Source organism: Eucalyptus grandis, chromosome 7 (assembly GCF_016545825.1).
Source record: "Eucalyptus grandis isolate ANBG69807.140 chromosome 7, ASM1654582v1, whole genome shotgun sequence".
NCBI classification, from domain to species: Eukaryota; Viridiplantae; Streptophyta; class Magnoliopsida; order Myrtales; family Myrtaceae; genus Eucalyptus; species Eucalyptus grandis.
The window spans coordinates 38,253,282-38,276,999 of NC_052618.1; the positions used below are offsets into that span (position 1 = coordinate 38,253,282).

A 23,718-nucleotide genomic window follows, 5' to 3' on the forward strand; every position below is an offset into this window, starting at 1 on the left:
TGCAATCGAGAAATTAGGATCGGGGACTTGATTACACTAGTTAATCATTAATGCCCTTTCGGTACCTAATCTTGTTTAAACCCTAAGGCTTTTTAGATTTTTGGGGAATTTTCCATGCATTTTTGGGAGGGAAAACATTTTTGAGTCTTTTTTTTTTTTTACATAAAAGGGATTTTTTTTTTTGGATTTTTTTGGTATTTTGGAAAAATACAAGTCTATTTGGCTTTTCCATGAATTTTTGGCTTTTTTGGATTTTTGCCATTTTTGGAAAATATGGAATATTTTTGATTTTTTTGATTTTTTTTTCGGAAAATAGATATTTTTGGAAAATAAAATATTTTTTACTGTTTTTAAATATTTTCGAAAATAAAACATTTTTTGATTTTTTTAAATAAATTATTTATTATTTATTATTTATTTAAAATATTATTTAAAATAAAAATTTTAAAAAACCTACCCGGGTCGGATCCGCGGATTGGGTCCCGACCCGGGCCGGTGACCCGATGGGCGGGCCCACATTGTGGGCCCGACTCAGATTTTTTTCCTTTTTTTTTTATTTGAAGCGGTGTCGTGGCCGGGCGTTCGGGGACACCCGGCCCGGCCCGACGACCCGGCTCCACAACCCGGCTTCCCGGCGAAAACCCTACTCGGGTTCGACCCAAATCGTGACTCGGCCTTCTGCCGCCCTCGCAATTTGTGGAATCCCTACTCGGTTCCCGATCCGGGTCCGACCCGACAACCCAGGGTCGCGACCCGGAAAATCGGGAACCCTAGGGTTTCCGAATCACGGCGCCAAGGAGGGAGAGGACCGAGACGCAACGGCGACGGCGACGACGGTAGCGGTGACTGGACTATGGAGAGGGAGATGGCGACGACGACGGTGACAGCACGATACCTGTTCGTGGCAACGGCGCGACGGGGGCGGCGACGACGGCGAGACCCACGCGAATCCCTTCCCCTCCAGCTTCTCTCTCTCTCTCTCTACTTCCCCTTCCGGCAAGGCTCAGATTCACGGATTGCGAGTCCTCGGACCCCTTGAAGTCTCTCAGTAGGGTGTCCAAGGATGCAGCCCTAAATCCGGCTCTCTCTCTCTCTTCCCCCCCTCCCGGTGAGGCTCGGATCCGCGGGTTGCGAGTCCTTGGACCCCCCTCGTCTCTCGGTGGGGTGCCCGAGGCTGCGACTTTGAATAGTCCCCCCCTCTCTCTACCCTCTCCGGCGAGGCTCGGATCCGCGGGTTGCGAGTCCTCGAACCCCCCTGAAGTCTCTCAGTGGGGTGCTCGAGGCCTGCGACTTTGAATCGTCCCCCTCTCTCTCTACCCTCTCCTCCGGCGAGCCTCGAATCCTTGGCCATTCGACCTCATACCTCCCCTGAAGTCTCTCAGTGGGTTGTCCGAGGTTTGCAAGCCCTAGATCCGACTCTCCCTCTCTCTGTGTGTCTTGGCTACTGGGATCGACGGCCTATTTATAGGCCAAGGGGCGGCTGGTCGACGGAGTTCGACCGTCGGTCGCCACGGCCTTTGCCGGCCGAATCGGCGTCCCATCCGATGCCAGCTGCCCCCTGCTCCACGTGCGTCGTCGCTGCTCCTCCCCTCCGCTCCGGCGTCGCGCCCCCTGCGCGTGCGCTGCAACTGCGCGAGGAAGAAGAAGACCCGGCTGGGCCGGGCTGAGGCGGAAATGGGCCTCACGGGCCCATGCGAGGGCTTTTCAGCTTTTTTCTGTTTTTTCATATATTTTTTATTCGAAAAAGATAAAAAAATAAATAAATAAAGTAAAACCTAATTAATTAAAAGGAAATTTTAGGCGTCAACAGCTGATAGTCTTGCAATTTGAATGCTCTAGATTTTGCATTGCATTTTAACTATCTTATATTTTAGAAAAACAGTCAACTAATGACAAGCTGTCTACTAAATTTGTGTTGCCAAAATTTCGTTCATGGGCACTAGGGATTGCTAAATCGGATAGTTTAAAGGTAAAACAAACTCAATTGCTAGATGATTTTTCTATGATCTGGCATAACGACCGTACTCCCGATGGAGAACTCTTTCTGGAGCATCAGTTTGATTCCGTTTGCCAAATTATGTGTTGCTAATCATATTAGATTAGCCACTCTTGTTAATTGTGTTAATCTGGTGGTTGATGAATCTGAGAGTGCTCTACCGATTCTTAAAAAAGTTCAAGATCTTTGTCTGTATATTTTCATGAATTATTGATGAAAATATTCTTGTGCCAAAAAAGGTTAATGAGAGTGCTGTTTTAGCTTTGGTTTTGTGGGGTTATGGCATAATTTGGGAAGAACTTGCTCCTTTCATTCAATTGAATTTTCAGTTTTGTGGCAACAAGTCACCATCTTCTTAAAAGTAAGTTTTCTAACTCCTCTGTAAAAGCGAACCGTGAGAAGGAAAATAAGTATTGCTTGTGTAAGCTCGTTTCACTCGCTCGGGATTTATGCCATTATGGATCTTATTTGCTAGCCTCCCTTTCCCTACAATCTGACCCTTCTCAGACATGAAGTATGTGATTGCACTGCACACACATAGAGATGCAGGACATGCAAAGGCATGTTTTAGACAAATTTATGTCTAGGGAAAATAGTAGATTGTCGACGTTGGTTTAATATGTGGCAATGTGGGGCCATATTTTCCTATTTTAGTATAAAAAGTTGAGCTTTATCCTTGTTTCTTCCTTTGCCTGAGTTGCACTGCAAATGGGAAGATATGACGAGAGCCATTCCTCAACTTGATTTTTTTTAATATATCTTCTCTCATGTGAGTGCTGGAAGTGAATGTGATTAGCATTTGAAGTCTTACATATTTTTGTTACATAGATGAACTTCATTAATGCAGCTTGAGAAGGCTCTGCACGAAATAAATAATGAGCAGGACCGAATAAAGCTTGATTCTGAGAAGAAGTTGTCTCAAGCGAGTGCTTTGAATATTGGAATGGAGGATAGGTCATTGGAGGTGAATGAGACACTGCACGACATTGATGCCAAACTTCATAGGTCAGCAGAAAAAGTTCACAATTGGACTTGAAGATGCAAGAGATGGAGGCACGTGAAAGTGTACTTTGAAGGGAGCATTTTTCTTTGAAAACTGAGTATGCTCTTTTCAACCTGTGCATCTTTATGCATCATGCATGATAACGTTGGTTACATTGCTATAGCTGTAAGAAATACTCAGCAAGTGATGTTGCAAATCTGGCCTTTTTTGGCAGGCAGGAAGCACACGGGGCTGCATCTTATAAACAGAGAGAAAATTTACAAGAGTGGGATCAAAAGTTGCAGGAAAGGGAAAAAAAGCTGTGTGAGGATAGGAGAATCTTTAACGTGAAGGAGGGAAAGGTCAATGAAATTGACCAACTTCTTATGCAGAAGGAGATGGATCTCGAAGAAGCTTACAGAAACATGATGTCTTCCAAATCAATGTTGTATGAGAAAGAGAAAGATATACATCAAAGTTTAGCGGACTTGGCTGCAAAGGAAAAGGTAAGTTCACTGTTCAGTGCTGCTGGTTCTCCTGTCGGTCTTTGCAATCAAACTACATCATATTTTTCCAATAGTTGCTTAGTTCACTATTCAATTTGGTTTCAGGAAGTACAGTAAGAAGAAAGCATTATAAGATCAAAAGAGGAAAACCTACTTGCATTGGAGAACAAGCTGAATCTGGGAGAGAATATGAATTGGATGCATAATCTATCTCTAGAAATTACTGATTTATTACATACTGAACAAAGTTTTTTAAGATGGACTTGGATTTGATGGTTTTTCTACTTACGATCATTATTTTGTAATTCATCTTCTTGTAGGTGTTGGATCAGTTCTTTTTGGACAGAATAGCTTTATTATTTTGGCAAGTATAGTCCAACTAATTTATAAAATTGCCGTGCCTCATGCTTCTTGTCCTTGTCAATGGCACTGCTTATGATTCAACACAAATATGATTAGCTCAAAAGGCATTTTCTTCGTGGAAAAGGGGAGATAATGATAGGTTGGCGATTCATATTCCAAAAGATCATCACAATCAGACTCCACAATCATGTCAAAACCATGAGAGCTAGACATCACATCACATCCCCTTAATCACGACTGATCTCCTCAGCGGATTTTACAGCGTAGCAATCAGCTGATGTGGATTGATCGTTGTTGTTGCTATTGTCGCCATGGCCATGGCTGTGGCCGCAGGGGTTCAGATCATCCTCATTGGGCAACTATTGCTCATGATTCACTGATAGAAAGTCGAAGAAGACGGGTGTTGATGCAATTGCCTTGTTCGGCAGTGCGGCTAGTGTTGAAACTTAGGAGGATGGAATCGTCCCTAGGGCTTGGTGAGTCCAGGATGAATAGTTGGGGTGGATTTGAGGATGATCCCGCAAGTGTGGCGGCCTCACCTTCATATTTCTGAATGGTGAGCCACGACTTTAATGGCCTCCTCTCTCGTACATCTCTTCTTTCTTGCCCATCGTCATGTTGCTGATGTTGCTGTTGTCCCTCTCTCCACCACCACCTCCTCTTTCACGCGCGAGGTCGACAGAGTTGGAGATGGCCAAATTGAAGTCGGCTCTTTGGGCTCTTGCGCCCTCCAGATTCGCAGGATTGCTCCCATCAAGCGAGGCTCTCTTTTGTTGTTCCTCTGTAATTGCCTTCAGTTACTTCTCGTTGGCCTCTATTCTCTCCTGCAGCTTCCTCTGTACCTGTTTTTTGTTTTGGATTTGAGTGATTAGCATGAAATGGTTTGGCTTTCTCCAAGGCTTTTAATCCTCCTAAACATTAAGAACGTACTTCTCTTAATTAAATACTATCTTAGTAAAGCTTATCGTTGGATATATCTCTAATTAACACATCTTGTTGTGACTTTGAATCAAAGATTGCATCATATTAACAGTGATAAGACTTTTAACCGACTGTATGATTGCCATGTTTCGTGTTCCCATATTCTACAATGCACTTTTATGAATATTCCTTTTTAAAGAAATAAATTGCCAAAACGAAATTATTCATACCTCAAGTTGAATTCTCCTTTGAGCTTCCTTTTGAAGCTCTGAAGCCTCTGTAGGTAGGATTTCTCTACTGGGATGCATGATTTATTAGCCAAGTTGATAGATGGATGTGTTTCTTATTAAGTTTGAAGCCATGACTTACTGTAAAGATCCCAAACATTGTTTTAGACATCAAGCAAGAATTGATTTCTCTCTACTTTATACAATATTTTTCTTAGTAATGCATATATATGAGAGATTTAGGAAAAGATATATCATTTGTGAAGTATGTGGAGAATTCGTTATTGAGAATCAAGATATATCAATTGTGAAGTATGAGGAGAATTCGTTGTTGAGAATCAATCTCTTACCATATTTCCTCCATTGGTGCCCATTGATTCAATCAGGGCAGAATATTTTTTTTGGGTAAAGGTAAGCATAATATAGATTTTATCAAACGAATATACAAAGAGAGGAAGCCCGGCACCAACAAAACAAACACTCTAAAAGACAAAGGAATCAAGAGAGTGTAGGGGTGCCAATCAGGGCAGAACATTGTCCTTCTATAAAATGAGTAATTCTTAGTTCATGTTAGAAGTATCAAGATCCATGTGTATATCTTAACTGATAACAAATAAAATAAATATGAGAAATTAATGAAATGGATGTATCATTTGTTAAAGTATCCAGGTAACTCAAAGTTGATAATCATTTCTTGATAAAATGTCCTCCATTGCTGCTTGATGTTGATCATATTCTGGTCTAGTCTTGTCTGTATATTTGAAGTATTTCTGCGCAAAAATGAGTAATTTTACATTTCATGTTAGAATTACTTAGATCCATATATATAATTTAGGTCCATCTAAACCTCTTTCATTCTCTGCCAAATAACAAGATAAATGAAATAACAAAAAAAAATTAACTCCTATTCTTAGCAAGTTAGACAAGCTAGTTATAATCCAATTAATGTCTATCAAGTCGTGTCTCGAAATCATATGAACAACGGAACCATCTTTTCATGTCTTCTCTTTTCCTAAATTCTAAGAGATCTTCATGCGATGCTTACGGTATATGCAATCGTTCTTCCCAAAAAGAAAGTTGACTTAATTTTTGAATTATGCGGAACATCACTTAAATAGATAAATTACTTTTCAGACAAAGTCAGAAGCAAAAGATCAAGAATTTTGGCCATTAATTACCTCGGAAGCGAGGTGTCGACGCTCTCACTTCCCTCGGAGACCTCGGACCTGACACTGGCATTGGTCGGGACCTGCAAGACCTCGTTGGACTCGCCGCTGCTTGATAGGGATAGGGTGTTGCTGGACGACCTGAGGACATTGACGACCAGATGTTCTGCGAACAGAGGCTGCCCTATGTTGTTGCCAGTTTCAGAGTGAGCGTCGAAGAGATCTGCGAGCTTCTTCGTGGGATTCTGGGCATGGAGGAGGTCCTGGATCGCGCGCTTGCGGCTTGAGGGTAGGTTCTTAGGCTAAGCGAAACGCTCCATTGGTGAGAGACGTCTTGTGCTTTACTTTGTGATGAGGAGTGAGAGTCGAGAGAGAGAGAGAGAGAGAGAGAGATGAGGACAAAAGAGCTCAGGGTCATGAGCACGAAGCAAGGAAGATGAACAAGAGGTGGCGCGAAAATTCCTCATCCTGCGGGGTCTAGATAAAAATGAATATCTGGTCTTATTAGTATCATTAAATAAAATTGTCATAATTGTGTATTAGTATGTTTGGACCAATTTGTGAATTTCTGAGAGAAAGACCACATCTTTAACGAGGGATGGTTAGCTTGTTCTCTATTGAAGATGGAGGTTTCTAAGGAACAACCGGTAAAATCAAGATGCTGCACGCTCATGAAATACTCAGGGAATTGTTCCCCGGCAAAGAGAATGCACAGAAGTATCCCTTGATCTTCCTCTTATGTGAGGTGATCCTAGTACAGGAGGAGAGATGAACATACATTTAAACATTGGATGAATATGATAATTCCAAACATGACCATCATAACAAGTAGACACTGCAAGTTATATAGACATCAAAAACAAAATTTAAAGATAAAAATAAAATGGAGAATCCACTAATCCATGAATCAAAATTGCCAGGTTCAACCTTAAAATGCATGTTGAAATTCACATAAATTACGTATAACAAAAAACAACCTATGGGGATGAAAATTGGAGTCTTGTTTTTCGGTAATATTAGTAAAAGGAAAAAAGAAAGAAGAAAAGAAAAAAATTAAAAACACCCCTTTTTTATATATTTTGAGTAAATTTGGCCCCTACTCCTTGTATATTGTTTCCCTCATTTGCCGCTCTGCGTCTACTCAACGGACCATGGCCGCAAAGAGCGGTGGCAAGGGAAAAGGTGGTGGCTTTCCTTGATGGGCCGCTGCAACCACCCACCTCTGCCAGTGGTTTGGAGGACAATGGAGGGGGGGGGAGGTGGTTTGGAGGGGAGGGTCAAAGCGGAAATGGACAGGAAGGACCGCCAGGTGCTCGCTGAGAAGGTCATCAAGCTCGAAAGCTGAGGTGAATTCGATAGATATTGTTGGTTATGGCTTATTGCCTTTTTAACCATTTTATAAGGCTTGGAGTAGTTAGTTTACCTCAGCTGAATGGGTTCTTAGATATCAGTTGTGCTAGAATGGTTAGCTTTTGTTGTATTTGACCGAATTTAGCACCTTGTGTCCATAGTTGAGAGAGAGGGAGGGAGGGAGGGAGGGAGTGTTTAAGGAATAGGATAAATATTTTTCGTGATAAATTGGACATATTATGTTTTGACGCCATGCTTGATCTAGAGTGTATGAGCTGTTCTAGTTTGGTAGTTGCTTCTTGCAATAGTATTATAATGTTCTATGCACCTGTTTGCTGGATGGAAATTTTGTCATGTGTAATTTACCTACCCAAGTAAACAGAGCACGAGTACCTGAAGCTGCTACAGAGTTTTGGATAATGATGAAAAGATCCATAATATAAAGCAAGCATCCAGCAATGTAACGGGCAAGACCAGAAACAATGCTGTCTTTCCAGAGAAGTCATTGATATTCCAAGATGTTCAACGAGTTCATAAGACTCGGATGCAACTAGATATGCTCCACCAAAAAGAAGCACTCTTGAGGTTATGCCCCCAAGGGTAGGTCTCACCACTCCATAACCCATTGACACTACCAATAAGATAAGTCTCGAGAGTGTTTTCTCTACTGCAGTAAAAGTGACCGCCCACGTCGTGATAACCATCGGTCTTCTTCCAGTGGAGTTTAAGTTGGAATATTCAAAGTAGCAGAGAGCCGATTCACACATTCCAAGAGCAATAACTGCAGTTATGTGGTAATGCAACTGTATGACATCCTTCCAGTGTTGAACGAACTTCAAAAACCATATAAGTCCAAGTACAAGGTAAGCCAATGACATTAAACCAAACACTACCATCATAGGAGCCATTTTTCCAGGCAAATAACCACTTGGATTTCTCCATACTTTCTTCCCTTTAATTATGGTACCCTTGAGATGTGGATCGCAAAACATAAAATACAAGTAGTACATCCCTGTCTTATCGATCTTGACCGTCACACTCTCCATCTTTGCTTCTTGATTTCTCCCAGCAAAGGAAGTTGTCATGCATCTAGGCCATTCAGGGTTATCCGGGTTTCTCTGAATAATAACTTGATTTAATTTGCAGGCTTTCTCTTCAGCCAACTGTGGAGTGCAACATATCATATCAGAATTCAAATAAGCACTTCCGATCTTTTATATCAAGTATGATAGCCTCCACCGAGCCACTATTCTCTTGCATTCCATTTTGTGCATCAGCAGACTCCTTTCTCCTTATGAAGGTGACATCATCAGGCCTAACTTGGGGAATCAAGATAAAGAAATCAAATCAATATCAATAATCGTAGGGAAAACCTTCAAACCGAGATTGATGAGGGTTTGCAGGAAAGAGATGTATAAACAGAGACTATAATACCGTCTGTCTCCAATCCAGTAACAATATGCACAAAGTTCAAGCAATTGTGCAAACACATGGGTTCGTGTCTATAGAGCAGGTAGCTAGCACATCAAAAAAAAAAAAAAAAAGGGAAAGTAGGCACACCAAGAGGTCCAAATATGATGCTTACATTACATGAACCATCAAATAGAAAGGACATCAACATAATTTAGAGGCAGCAAAGCACTTAAAAGTCACTCGTTACTCAGATTTCAATAGAGAAAAAGCTTTTTTGCTTAGACAACCTGACATACAATCGACCTACAAAACAGTTCTTCCACAGCAAGCAACAATCCCCGGGGGGGGGGCGGCGCGGGCGAAGCTCTACTCGGTCAATGACGCAGAGTAAAACAAAGAAATTCCAGCACCCCATCTACGATAAAAAGAGAACGAGTAACCCGCACCTTAAGTCCTAAACCTTATGTAACGAACGCAATCTAGCCCCGCACTTCGACTACAAAGTGCAATCGAGTCCTAAAATTCCCAATTAAGTCCTAAAACTCAAATCAAAACGTAGGAAATCCTCTAGCGAACCCGCGGCCGACTCCAGACGTTTCATCCAAAGTACTCCGATTGCGTTCTTCCGCGGATATACGTACAAACCGCATAGAATCTAAGTGAGTTCAAACGATCGCGCGGCTGCAGCACGACGTTCCGGAAACCAAAACGAAGACGGAGCATCCATTCGGGACGTCAGCAAACCACCGAAACGAAGGAATCCGTACCTGATGACGGACTTCCCCTTGGGGCCGGTCGTGATGTTGGGAGACGACGTCGTGGAGGAGGAGGAAGGCGGGATCGCAGACCGGGGAGCGCGGAGGCCCTCGCTGCCGCCGTGGAAGAAGAAGGCATTGGAGCGGGAGGTGAAGGCCTCGTTGAAGTAGTCGTGGACGGAAGCGTCGACGGCGGCAATCGAAACCAGAGCCGCGACGACGAAGAAGAACCCTAACCGACGCTGAGCTCTGCACGATTCTCTCACTTCCATCTCCTTCCTCCTTCACCCTCTCTCTCTCTCTCTTCTCTCTCTGTTTCTCTCTCTTCCTGAGCAGAATGAGCTTTGACAAGGGAACCAACCTCGGAGCTGAACTGAGATGCTTTCCATCTTCCCTACCTATTTTAATTTCTGAAAAAATAAGGGGAATTTTCCCTACTTTCCCCATAAGTAAATTTGGATTATCTGGATAAAATAATGATTAAACTTCCGATATCCATTTTCTTATTTTAACTAAAGTTTTTTTTTTTTTTGGTAAAGTATTTTAACTAAAGTTAGGATGAGTAAAGAATATTTTACTACTTATAACAAAAAAAATTGTTATCAACTTGGGTAAGTTCTTAATTTTCGTGGAAAATTACGAATTATATGATCGAAAGAATTTATAACTATCAAAAGAAAAATTACGCCCACGTTAAATAAAAGTTACGACTAATTATGTAATTTATTAATAATAGAAAAGAGGATGTACTATTAACTTAGGCAGCTGGCTATTTCTTGTGGACAATTAGAACTCATGGGATCTATATTACTTGTGAAGACAAAAAGGGACATTATGTTTCGTAAAGAATGTTACAAAAATGATATGTGATGGATAAGTTGTTATTATTGGCAAAAATTGTGAATTTCAAAGGAAGAGTGCTATCAATTTGCCAATGTCCACTCTTTTTTTTTTTTTTTTGTAAATCATCATACTAGACGATCTTGAAAAGATTCTTTTGTAGTTCACATTGAAATTGAAAATAATTAAGTTATATTTCCAAATGATACTGATCCTTTTTGGTACGTTTATGAAAGTAGATATAAACAAAACCCTAATTTCAATACGATATGATCTAAAAAAATACCTTTGGTAATTGTAATTTTCGGAGATGATGACCTAGCATGGGCTTACAGTCTTAATTTGATTCATGCAAGTAAATGCTAACCCTTGTTAATATGATGCATTCAGAGATTTTTTTTTTTTTTTTTTTTTTTGGTGACCAGCATTCAGAGATTTTAATATTCATAATATGTTGAAATTTGTTATCAAACTAATGGGGAATACATGGAAAAAAAAACTGTTTTTTTATTGGTTTGATAATTGCATAATTGTGACTTCTGCACATTGACATTGACACTCTTCTAATCTTGTTCTCTACTTTGCGTTGACTGGAAGTCCACGAGCTGAGTTACGATGGACTTTGACTAGAGATAACTTAGCCCTTGTTGGATTTTTAACTTCTAATTTTGATATTTTAGTCATAACAGGTCAGCGACTACTTAGCTATCACTAAACTTGCACATTCTTTCAAATTAATGTTTGCAAGGCCGGAACTAGCACACCAATATAAATATGAGGAAAATTATCAAAATAGTCCTACTTTTTTTTTTTTTTTTTTACCAATTCCGTCCTAGACATTTTACAATTATGTCAATTCAATTCATCTAATTAATTTTATGTGATGAGCACTAACGTGAAGGCCAGCCGGTGTTGGCCATCTGGGTGACGCTAATGCAAATAATTTTAAACAATATTTTATTTTTTATTAAATTTTCCTTTTTTCTCTTTTTTTATTTGCCAGACTAAATTAGCACAAATGCAAAAATTCTAGAACTAAATTGACAAAAAAAAAGGTTTAGGATTGAATAGGAAAAATTACAATAGCTTTAGGATGATTTTGGTTTTCCTTATGAATCAGTTAGATGCTAAAAAAGTTTTGAATACATTATTTTAACTTGTCGGCATAAAAAATGAAAAATTGTGCGATTCTATCATGTTTGATTTAGTTGAATCTAATTGACAATATTCATTAGCCTCTATATTTACATGAGGTTGGTGAAATTTTTTTTCATTTATTTGCTGAATACAAAGTCAACCTACCTAGCGTGAAACATTGGAGACAAGTCAAACATGTGATGGGTCAAGCATTGTGATTCTAGGTATTTTTCGTCAAATAAGGACTAGAGCTAACATTGTTAGAAGCAGAAGGAAGGATAAATTGCTTCGGAGTAGGTTGTTCATTTCCCGGCTTGCTGTTTTGCGATGATCATAGTGACTCCAGACCTCACTTATTCTTCGAGTGCGGGTATGCTCATCGGATTTGGCTTCGCATTTTGCAAATGTGTTTCATTCGTCGAAGCATTGGCAATTGCAATGTTGGACTATCTTGGTTGAAGCAAGACCCACTAAAAGAAGTAAATTTCGCAAGTGTTTGTTGCGTTCATCAATGGAGAGCTAGGAACTCCAAGCTGCATTCAATCTTTTCCTCTACCTCTTGTTGATGCTGTGATTCAAATGGCTGAGATTCACGGTCAAACACAGCTTCGATGTATATAGGGACTCTCGAGGTTACAATCACCTCTGAGCTGCTTTTGAGATTACGTGCTGTGGAGGAAAGCTCCCTCATTTATGGACCTCTAGAGTAGTTACATCCATTATGTAGCAACTATCATCGATGGTTTAGATTTAAGAAGGTTGTGGTGTATATGTTGAATATATAATGGTTTTGGTGTATCTTGATCATAGAATTTGAAGCTTTTAGTTTCTTGGCCTTGATGGAATCGGTTCATGCTAATTAATATAAAGTCAGGGAAAAGAAAATAGCCAGTGGATACTTCTTTCAATAATGAGAAGGATCCCTCTCCTGATGCTGACTATTGAGGGGCCAGTCCATCTTTGGTGTACTCAGCGACAATTTTGTTCTTTTTTTCTTCTTTTTTTCTGTAGTGCAGTTTTTGCCAGTAGCGAATAAAGCTTGATTTTGAGAAGAAGTTGGCTCAAGCGAGTGCTTTGACTATTGGAATTGAGGATAGGTCATTGGAGGTGAAAGAGAAGCTGCGCAACGTTGATGCCAAGCTTTGGAGGTCAGAAGAAAAAGTTCACAATTGGACTTGAAGATGCAAGAGATGGAGACATGCAAAAGCATACTTTGAAGGGAGCGTTTGTCTTTGAAAACTGAGTATGCTCTTTTCAACCTGTGCATCTTTATGCATCGTGATGCATGGGATAACGTTGTTTACATTGCTATAGCTGTAAGAAATAACAAGTGATGTTGCAAATCTGCCCCTTTTTGGCAGGCAGGAAGCACACAAGGCCACATGTTATAAACAGAGAGAAGACTTACAAAAGAGTGGGATCAAAAGTTGCAGGAAAGGGAAAAGAAGCTGTGTGAGGATAGGAGAATCCTTAAAGTGGAGGAGGAAAAGGCCAATGAAATTTACCAACTTCTTATGTAGAAGGACATGGATCTTGAAGAAGCCTACAGAAACATGATCCAAATCAATGTTCTATGAGAAAGAGAAACATATGAATCCAAGTTTAGCAGACTTGGCTGCAAAAGAAAAGGTAAGTTCCCTGTTCAGTGCTGCTGGTTCTCCTCTCGGTCTTTGCAAATCAACCTACATTATATTTTTCCAATAGTCATTTAGTTCACTTTTCAATTTGGTTGCAGGAAGTACAGTAAGAAGAAAGCATTATGAGATCAGAAGAGGAAAAGCTACTTGCATTGGAGAACAAGCTGAATCTGGAAGAGAGTGTGAGTAGGATGCATAAGCTGCAAACTACTACGAACCTCCATAAATGATGTAACAGGTGGAGCCCTGAAGTAGCTATGGACAGAGAAGAAAGAGTGCGAACAAGAATCCAATACACACCGAACGAAACAAATCGAATAACGAGAAATGAATGCGACGCATTAGAATGTTTTTTTCACCCTCAAATCCAAAAGTGGGGGTGGGGAAATGGGATTCTCAGGAAATGCACCTTGAAAGCAATACATTCAAGATATCACATCCCCATCACCATCGCCTTCACCACCCATAGCACATGACATATACGTACGTATATCAATTTGGTTAATGCCAAGCAGATGCGACGGTGAGAGTTCGGCCGAGCCAGCCGAAGCAAACCACACCGTTCTCTTCTTTCACCGTGAATCCCTTCTGAAGGGGAAAAGCGAACCCCGCCTCCAAAAATTTGGCCACGAGTCGACCCAGTGACTTCAACTCGAACCCAGCCATCCCCATGCGGGCCCTCCACTCCCCGAACACCTCGCATCTTTCAACCCGGTCCCTACCTTCGCAGGAAATCAAGTTCCCCAATTTCCGACCCAGCCCCTTCTCCGCCCTCTCTTGCTTCAACTTGTCCCTCGGCACTGTAGACTGGATCGACTCGAGCAGCGCCCCGTAGTACGCCAGCGCCTCCTCCACACGCATCGGGAATGGCACCGTGTTCCCGTTCATCTCCTGCTCCGCCAGCGTCATCACCTGCGGCGCCAGCCCCTTCACGCGCCGGAGGAGCTCGTTGCGCGTGTTCTCCGCGGACACGCTCTCGTCCGGCATTCTGTAGAGTTTGAACGCCAAGTTCACCGCCAGCACCTCCTCTGGCTCGCAGCCCAGCGAGTCGCGGCTCAACTCGCTCAGCTTCTGGCTCACGATGTTGAATACTAACCTAACTTTCACCTGGGCCGCGTGTAAACTCAGTCGGTCCCCAAGCATCCTGAGCCTCTTCTCACCGTAGAAGCTGTCTGCGAGCGCCGTGATTTTGAGGGTGAATTGATTGCCCTCCTGACGCATGGACAGATCGTCAAGGAGATCGTAGTACTGTCCTTCCCAACCAATATCGAAGTCAATCACATGGAGCTTGTTAGTGGAGGGTTGCTCCGATGCAGCCTCCAAAATCGGGTTATTGGCAGCCATGAAACCGAGCTTAAAACAAGGAGACAGATCGTAAAGTGACCGAACCGACAACACATGATCCTCGGTGAACAACTCCGCCACGGGAGGGGGGTAATCGATGGGGCTCACGCGCGATTTAAGCGCAGACAACATGTATCCCATCAATTTCTGCTTTGAAGTACTCATGGGGTTCAGCAAGGAAGACAAGCGCCTCAAGATCTTTGAAGCCACGTCTACTCTGCCCTCGTATATCGCCGTCGCAGCCTCCACAAGCGGCTGTTCCCACAAGATGGATACCGGAGACCTCTGGACGGGGGGCTTGACGCTCTCTAGCGGAGACCTCTGGACCGGAGACTTGACGCTCTCACTTCCTTTGGAGACCTCGGAACTGACAAAGGCGTTGCTGGGGACCTGGAAGACCTTATAGGACTCAGCCCCGCTCGATAGGGATTGGGTGTTGGTGCTGAACGAACCGAGGACGCTGACCATCAGATCTCCCGCAAACAAGGGCTGCCGTGGGTGATCGCCAGTTTGAGAGTGAGCGTCGAAGGCATCTCTCAGCTTCTTGGGATTTTGGCCACAGAGCTCCTGGATCTCGCGCTTGCGGCTGGAGGAGAGGCTCTTAGGCCAAGCGGAACGCTCCATTGATGAGAGAAGGCTTGTCCCTTGCTTCGTAATGATGAGGGAGTGAATGAAAGTGAAGAGAGAGAGAGAGAGAGAGAGAGAAGGAGGGGGAATAAAAGAGCGCGTTGACGTGAGAAAATATTAAGTTTTCCTTTTTTGGGGGGTTTGGATAAAATAGCGCGATGACGTGAGAGCATATTAGGTGGGCGGCCACAGCATGCGCTCGCATTGACATTTTCCATTTTTCTTTTATTTTCAAATTTTCTTACGTCGCGCTTTACGAGTATCATGGCCATCCCCTCGGAATGGAGAGCGGGGCATTTGTTACGACGATGGCTCGCCAAGCGAGAACTTCCGCTGCCTCGTGCAAGATTCTGCTAACACTCAACGCGGACTTTTTCAAGCTCCACCGATCCGCAAAATTTGATTAACTCGATTGATTATGAATATTTTTATTCCTTTTTAAAAATCAATACTAACCTATTCTAAGCTAATTTTGAGCCAATTAAGACTCGAGAAGTCATTTCATCTTCCGTGAGCTAGAGATTTTATTGACTTAGTTACGTAAAGTCTAATTAGCACCATTTTTATATATTCTCTCGTCATTTTGAAAATGTTTGATCACGCAATCTTGTCCATTTTTATTAAAGCTAAGTCACTAATAGTGCGTACAAAACCCAAAGCCGTTAAGGATAAAAATTAAACAAGTCTTATTATTACCCCTCGGGACAGGACCCCATGAGGGGTATTAGGAAAGTCTAGAAGGCCTCTTACCAATTTCTTAAGAGAGACTAATGCGGAAAAGGAAATGGTATTTTGTTGTTATGCCTCAAGACAAGACCCCTGAGCGGTAATAGAAAAGTCTAGAAGTGCTCTCACCAATTTCTCAAGAGAGACTAACGCATAAAAGGCAAGGGTATTATGCAAATGTGATATTTTATATTAAAGCAGTCCTCACTCTCTCAAAATGAGTTACTTTAACGGGTAATGAAACATTACCCATTTAAAAAAAAAATCATAAAACAAACCATGCCCAAAATGGAATTCAATCTATACTAAGGTGATGCTAGTAAAGCATGAATACAGCTTGGGGGACGAAATTTAACGTTAGACTAAAAAAACAAAATTTCAATATAAATTGATTTTCCTGCCCCACTTTAAATGTATTCCGAGATTAAAAGATAAATAGAAAGAAATGCATCTTTATTTCGTTCAAAGATTATAAGATGCTGGGCTCCATTTAATGTCTAAGATTCCGAGGTTTCACATGGTGTTTAACTATCAAAACAAAAGAAGAACACGAAATGGTGCAAATGCCGTTTCTCAATTTTTCTTATTTTATTATTGTCGTGCCCCACTCTTTCTTTTACCAACCCGATGCTCTTTTGGGGCAAATGCCGGCACATGACTGAGAAAAAGAAGAGAAAAGTCACTTGACAAGAGGAAAATTAAAAAAAAAAAAATCTTAAATCTATTGTGATTTTTTCAATTCAATTCTATTTTTGTTTTATCAATTCAATTCTCAATTTTTTTATAATTATGTCAATTTAGTCCATTTGGCCAAATTTGACTAACCATGCTAAGATAGATCGCTAGTGAACAATTTTTTAATAATTTTTTTTGTGATTTTTTATTTTTTCCTCTTTCTTTTCTTTTCTCATTTTTTTTCCTCCTCCCTCATTCCTCTTGCTCCAGCGACCAGCCAAAGGGGAGGACTAGTTGCTGGCCAGTGGTGAGCTCACCTCACCAATGGATGGCGAACCCGCGGCCGACTCCAAACATTTCATCCAAAGGACTTCGATTGCATTCTTTCGTGGATATACGTACAAACTGCACAGATCTAAGCGAGTTCAAACGATCGCGCGGCTGCAGCACAACGTTCTGGAAACCAAGAAGAAGACAGAGCATCCATTCGGGACGCCAGCAAACCACCAAAATGAAGGAATCCGTACCTGATGAAGGACTTCCCCTTGGGGCCGGTCGTGATATTGGGAAATGTCATGGAGGAGGAAGGCGGGATCACGGAGCGGGGGGCGTGGAGGCCCTCGTTGCCGCCGTGGAAGAAGAAGGCGTTGGAGCGGGAGGTGAAGGCCTCGTTGAAGTAGTCATGGACGGAAGCGTCAATGGCAGAGATCGAAACCAGAGCCGCGACGACGAAGAAGGAGGAGAAGAACCCTAACCGACGCTGAGCTCTGCACGATTCTCTCACTTCCATCTCCTTCCTCCTTCACCCTCTCTCTCTCTCTCTCTCTCTTTCTCTCTTCCTGAGCATAATGAGCTTTGACAAGGGAACTAACCTCGGAGCTGAACCGAGATGCTTTCCATCTTCCTCATTTTGATTTCTGAGAAAACAAGGGGAATTTTCCCTACTTTCCCAATAAGTAAATTTGGATTATTTGGATAAAAAATGATCAAACTTCCAATTTCCATTTTCTTATTTTAACTAAAGTTAGGATGAGTAAAGAATATTTCACTACTCATGGCATAAAAAGTTTGTTATCGACTTGAGTAGGTTCTTAATCTTCGTGGAAAATTACGAGTCATATGATCAAAAGAACTTGTGACCATCAAAAAGAAAATTATGCCCATATTAAATGAAAGTTATGACCCATTATGTAATTTATTAATAATAGAAAAAGAGATGTACTATTAACTTAGGCAGCTTGCTATTTTTTTTGTGGACAAATAGAAATCATGGATCCATATTACTTGCGACAACAAAAAGGGAAATTATGTTCCCTAAAGAATGTTACAAAATGATATTTGATGGGTAAGTTGCTATTATCGACAAAAATTGTGAATTTCAAAGGAAGACTACTATCGATTAGCCAATATTTGTTCTCATTTTTTTTTTAAATCATCGTATAGGAGGATCTTGAAAAGATTCTTTTGTAGTTCACATCGATATTGATATTTATTTCTCCAAATGATACTAGTCTTTTTTAGTATTTTTTTTTTTGGTGACCGAGAATCGGTCGAAGCCTACCATTGTCAGCTTACGCCGATTAATTGCTAACAACACAGGGTTTCGAACCCTTGACCTCCTTCGCTACAGGAGAGATCTCAACTAACTGCGCTGCCCACGGGTGGATGTCTTTTCTGGTATGTTTATGAAAGTAGATGTAAATAAAAACCCTAATTTCAATACAATATGAATCTAAAAAAAAACCTTTGGTAATTATAATTTTTGGAGACGATGATTGACATGGATTTACTATCTTAATTTGATACAAGTGAGTAAATTCTAAGCCTTGTTAATATGATTCATTTAGAGATTTTGATATTCATGATATGTTAAATTTGTAATCAAACTAATGGGGAATACATGGATATAAAATACTATTTTTTATTGGTTTGATACATAACTGGGACTTGTGCACATTGACATTGACACTCTTCTAATCTTGTTCTCCACTTTGCGTTGAATGGAAAGTCCAGGAGCAGAGTTACGATGGACTTTGACTAGAGATAACTTAGCCGTTGTTGGATTTTTAACTTTTAATTTTGATATTTTAGTCATAACAAGTCAACGACTACTTAGCTATCACTACACTTGCACATTCTTTCAATTTAATGTCACTACACTTGCACATTCTTTCAATTTAATGTTTGCGAGGCCGGAACTAGCGCACCAATATAAATTAGAGGGAAATTACCAAAAACAGTCCTATTTTTTTTTTTTTTTTTTTTTGCACCAATTCTGTCATAGACATTTTACAATTGTGTCAATTCAATCCATAGACATTTTTGTGTGGTGAGCACTAACGTGAAGGCCAGTCGGTGCTAGCCGTCTGGGTGACGCTAATGTAAATAATTTTAAATAACATTTTATTTTTATTACATTTTCCTTTTTTTTTTTTTTTTTCTGTTTTTTTTTTTTTTGCCAAACTAAATTAGCGCAAATGCAAAATTTTTAGAACTAAATTGACAAAAAAAAAGGTTTAGGACTGAATAAGAAAAATTGCAATAGCTTTAGGACGTTTTTGGTAATTTTTTTTCTGAATTGGTTAGATGCTCAAGGAGCTCTCAATACATTATTTTAACTTGTCGGCATAAAAAATGAAAAATTGTATGATTCTATCATGTTCAATTTAGTCAAATCTAATCAGCAACATTCATTAGCCTCTATATTTGCATGAGGTCGGTGAAAATATTTACATTTATTTGGTGAATACAAAGTCAACCTACCTAGCGTGAAACATTGGAGATAGGTCAAATATGTGATAGGTCAAGCATTGTGATTCTAGGTATTTTTTGTCACGTTGATGGTTTAGATTTTAAAAGGGTGTGGTGTACATGTTGAATATGTAACAGTTTTGGTATATCTTGATCATAGAATTTGAAGCTTTTTGTTTCTTGGTCCTTGATGGAATCGGTTCATGTTAATTAATATAAAGTCAGTTAGGGGGAGAAAAAAACAGCCAATGGATACTTCATTCAATAACGAGAAAGATCCCTCTCCTGATGCTGACTAATGAGGGCCGGTCCATCTTTGGTGTACTCAGTGACAATTTTGTTTTTTCTTTTTTTGTTTTTTGTTTTTCCATCTAGTAGATTCATCCTCTTACTCTTTTGTTAATCAGAGAGGTCTCTAATTTTGGAGATTTTGCCTGAACAAATCATGTACTCATTATGGTGATCTTTATGGAATCATGTCCTTGTCTGCATGACTAGGAGAGTATTGTGTAAGCTCACCGCGTCATCTTTCTTTTGACTAGCAAAGCATGACGTCTTTCGGTCACAGAATTAAGTAAATGCTTAATAGCAATATGGTTTTATTGCCCAGATTGCTGCACATTGAAATCTGCATGCTCTTTGGTAGTTGATGTGTAACATACTACAATTTAAGAATTAAAAGAAAATATCTCATGCAACTCCTCACTTGTTTTCTGCACAGAAAGTTTACCGATTTCCCGGGGGCAAACAAATATCACAACCTGGATTTAGGCCTAGCTATTATCCGAGCACATAGTGTAGTTAAGAACAGCTCTCATCCCCAGACGGCTATGATCTTCACTTGCTTGTTTGAAAAGTTTAAACATGTCGAGCTCAAACCTAATTAATTCCACCTGCCCCAACCCCGATTGACATTTGCAAAGCATTCGATGAAGCCAAAGTGAAATTGAATACATTCATCGCCGGAGACTTCTGACGAAACTTGCAAAGATTAAACACATGCAGGGAAGATCGGGTGACTCGTATTCTTGCGCTGAGTTGTTGTGTTGATCACTTGCTAGTGGGCACAGAAACCATCAGCACCATAGAGCTTTAACCTTTCCTATACAGATCAAAGGAAATTAACAAAGATGGTTTAAAGGATATGGGTAAAAGATGAACAAAACAAAGCCACACCTGCGACAACTTACATAAAACAGAAGTAAACTCACGAAGCTTTTGCATAAAGATGCGTGCCCACCAGCGGCAGACATAGAGTGAGAAGACAAATTCTCATCAGTCTTTGCCAAAGATGAAATGGTTTTGCTATGTGATTTCTGACAGAAATCAAAAGAATCATATACATAATTAGGTCATCTAACTTCAAGGAGAAAAGTGTTTTCTTCATACATCAGGCCAAATAATGGATTGCCTCTATTGAGAAGACAATGGATCTGATTAAACATTATTGGAAGAAAAGGGAACAAAACAAAACACATTACCTCCAGACTCCTAGCATAATCGCACAAAGCTTTCATAGCAAGCTCAGCTCACTGTGGAAGCGACCTAAAATCCAACGCCTGCCCAACAACCATCGCCCCTTCTATGCTTGGAGGAGGAGGGCCAACTGCCCCGATGCTTGGTGCAAGACCATAAGCCACTGCAGGAGGTGTATAAAACTTTTGTGGCTGCTGCACATTAAGCAGGAATGGTACTACCGTTACCGGTAATAAATACTTACCTCGTAGTTCCATCATCCATTCTCTTCCCTAATCCCTTCCTAAATTGCTCCTCCTCCCCTATCTTATCTTCATCGTCCTCAAGCTCAGTCTGTTTTCTCAACGGCACATCCACTGCCCTGTCGTCAAAACTCTCGAAAACACCTTTCTTTCCACCCTTAATCTTACCTTTGAACATGGCGATTCGCCCCTGAAGCTCCGGCTCCTCATCGCTCAAGCCCTCAACCGTGCCATGATTACACCCTCCATCCAGCGAAGTGTAGTTCGGCGCAGCTGCCTGCGATTGCCTCAGTTGTTCTCTCTCCGCCCTTATTGCATTTATCATTGCCTGTTTGGGAAACAACAACCTGGATGAATCCTACCCCTTCGTAATTCTGATCGCAGCCAACTCTCTTTGCATCATCTCTATACGAGCCTTCCGTTTTCTCCTCATATGCCTTTCCCTTTTCACCCTCTTCCTCGTTAGAGCTCAATTCATCCACTTGCCTCAGTGTTTGTTCGATCGTGGCATTGCGTTTCATGAGACCCTTCAAAACAACGAAGAATTCGTGTTTGGGGACGGGCTTGGACTTTGATCCCACAGCATAACGAGAGTTGCTCGATGAAGCAAGGGTCCTCTTGTTTTTTTGGAGCTTGCGTGGGGCTTCTTTGGTGTAAGTGCGAGCTTGAGGAAGGACATTCAAAGGCGAAGCATTGGCGGACGAATAATATTGCTCCTATATTAAACCAGGAAAGAAGATATCACCATCATGGACAGAAATTAAAGCACAAATATGAGCATCTTACGACGTTAAGGGCGCGTTTGGTAACGATTCTGTTCCCCTGAGCTGATTCCGATCGAACGATTCTTTTGATTCTGTTCCTGAACCGATTCTAAGCATTTTAAATCGTTTGGTAACTGTCCAAAATTTCTGATTCTGGAATAGAATTGCGTTTGGTACCGTATTCATTAATTTTGTTCCAAATCAATTTCTTTTAATTTTTAAATATTTTTTTTTTACTTTTTTCCTTTGTTTTCTTTTCTTTTTTTCATTTTTTCATTTTTTTTTTTCATTTTCCTTTTTTTCTTTTTTTCCTTTTTCTTTTCTTTTTCTCACCTTCTTCTTCTTCTTCGGCCGACCTCACCGGAGCATCGCCGCCCTCGGCGAGGCCGGCCCTCGTCGGCCGAGCCTCGCCGCAGCCCTCGCGGCCGACGGCGAGGCTCGCCTAGCCCCGCCGAGGCTCGACCGAGCCGGATCTGGGCGAGGCCGAGCCCGCCGGTGGCCGGCCGACCTCGTCGGGGTTGGGCGAGGCTCACAAGCCACCGGCGGGCCGGGCGAGCCTCGCCCGGCCACCGGTGGGGCCGGGCGTCGCGAGGCTCGCCTAGCCCCCGCCCGGGCCCCCCGCAAGGCTTGGCCTCGCCCGGATCCGGCAAGGCCGAGCCTCGCCGGTGGCCGGGCGGGCCTCGCCCCGCCCGGCGAGGCCTCGCCTAGCCCCCGGCGAGGCCCGCCCGGCCACCGGTGAGGCTCGGCCTCGCCGATCTGGGAGGCCGAGCCTCGCCGTGGCTGGGCAAGCCTCCGGCGAGCTCGCCGGACCTCGCCCGGTCCGGTGAGCCTCCGGCGAGCTCGCCGGACCGGGCGGGCGGTCGCGGCCGGCGGTGGACGGCGGATGGCGGACGGTGGCGGGCGGCAAGTGGCGGCGGTCGTGAGATGGCCGAAGGGAAGAAGAAAATTTATTGATTTTGATTCTCAAATTCGTTCCTAGGAACAAGAATCAATTTTTTTATTCTTGATTACTTTCCCAACTGTTCGGAACAAATTTGTTCCCTAACAAAAATTTTACCAAACGCGATTCTAGGCCGAAACCCGATTCCGAGAACAAAGAATCAGAATTTGGCACTATTTGGATGGTTACCAAACAAGCCCTAAGTGTCACTCATGTCGAAAACTAATTTTGGCTTTCAGTTTCATAAAAAAGACAAATCACTCATAAAACTACTCAATCTCAAAATGGAGAGAAAATGTGGGAATGAACTTAAAATATTATATCAGCTATTGAAAATGAAGGCTCAATCCTTAAAGAAATGGAGGTACAAATAGCAGCTAAAACAATTCTCATCCTATCCCGGATGTGAATCACCCAGGAGGGGTTAAAACTAGAGTTGCACAATGATGATATGCGCGACATTCTCTCCCCCCCGGTCCCAAAAGACTGAGCGGAATTGGAGCTCGAGCTAAGCTGCAAACTACTACGAAACCTCCAGAAACGATGTAATAGGTGGAACCCCACAACGGCTATCGACAGAGAAGAAAGAGTGCACAAGAATTCAATGCACACTAAACGAAACAAATCAAATAACGCAAATGAATGCAACTCATTTGCGTGGGTAGGGAAATGAAATTCTCTTCTTCTTTTCCATTTTCTCAGGAAATACATTTTGAAAAAAATTCATTATGGATATCACATCCACATCGCCATTGCCATCGCCATCGCCATCCATAGCACATAACATACACATATGTATATCAATTTGGTTAATGCCAAGCAGATGCGACGGTGAGACTTCGGCCGCACCAGCCGAAGCAAACCACACCATTCTCTTCGG

At 41.7% G+C, this 23,718-nt stretch overlaps 2 protein-coding genes, 1 long non-coding RNA gene and 1 pseudogene across 3 annotated transcripts; all 4 read right to left on the bottom strand.

The window, feature by feature from the left end:
* Positions 1–3,939: 3,939 nt before the first annotated feature.
* On the bottom strand, positions 3,940–5,088 carry LOC120295366. Its single transcript, XR_005552719.1, has 2 exons — positions 4,999–5,088; positions 3,940–4,689 (listed from the first exon to the last, which is right to left on the bottom strand). It is a non-coding gene; the product is annotated as an uncharacterized LOC120295366 (long non-coding RNA).
* Positions 5,089–7,912: 2,824 nt separating this feature from the next.
* LOC120295348 lies at positions 7,913–10,078 on the bottom strand (annotated as a pseudogene).
* Positions 10,079–13,418: 3,340 nt separating this feature from the next.
* Positions 13,419–15,313, bottom strand: LOC120295347 (scarecrow-like protein 8). The gene has a single exon (XM_039316385.1). It carries the CDS (start codon positions 15,259–15,261, stop codon positions 13,795–13,797), a length of 1,467 nt encoding a protein of 488 aa, XP_039172319.1. The 5' UTR covers positions 15,262–15,313; the 3' UTR covers positions 13,419–13,794.
* A 1,614-nt stretch (positions 15,314–16,927) lies between these two features.
* Positions 16,928–17,527, bottom strand: LOC108957590. The gene is made up of 2 exons (XM_039316386.1): positions 17,193–17,527; positions 16,928–17,070 (listed from the first exon to the last, which is right to left on the bottom strand). The coding sequence occupies exons 1-2, from the start codon at positions 17,453–17,455 to the stop codon at positions 16,956–16,958; spliced, it is 378 nt and encodes a 125-aa protein (XP_039172320.1). The 5' UTR covers positions 17,456–17,527; the 3' UTR covers positions 16,928–16,955.
* Positions 17,528–23,718: the final 6,191 nt, after the last annotated feature.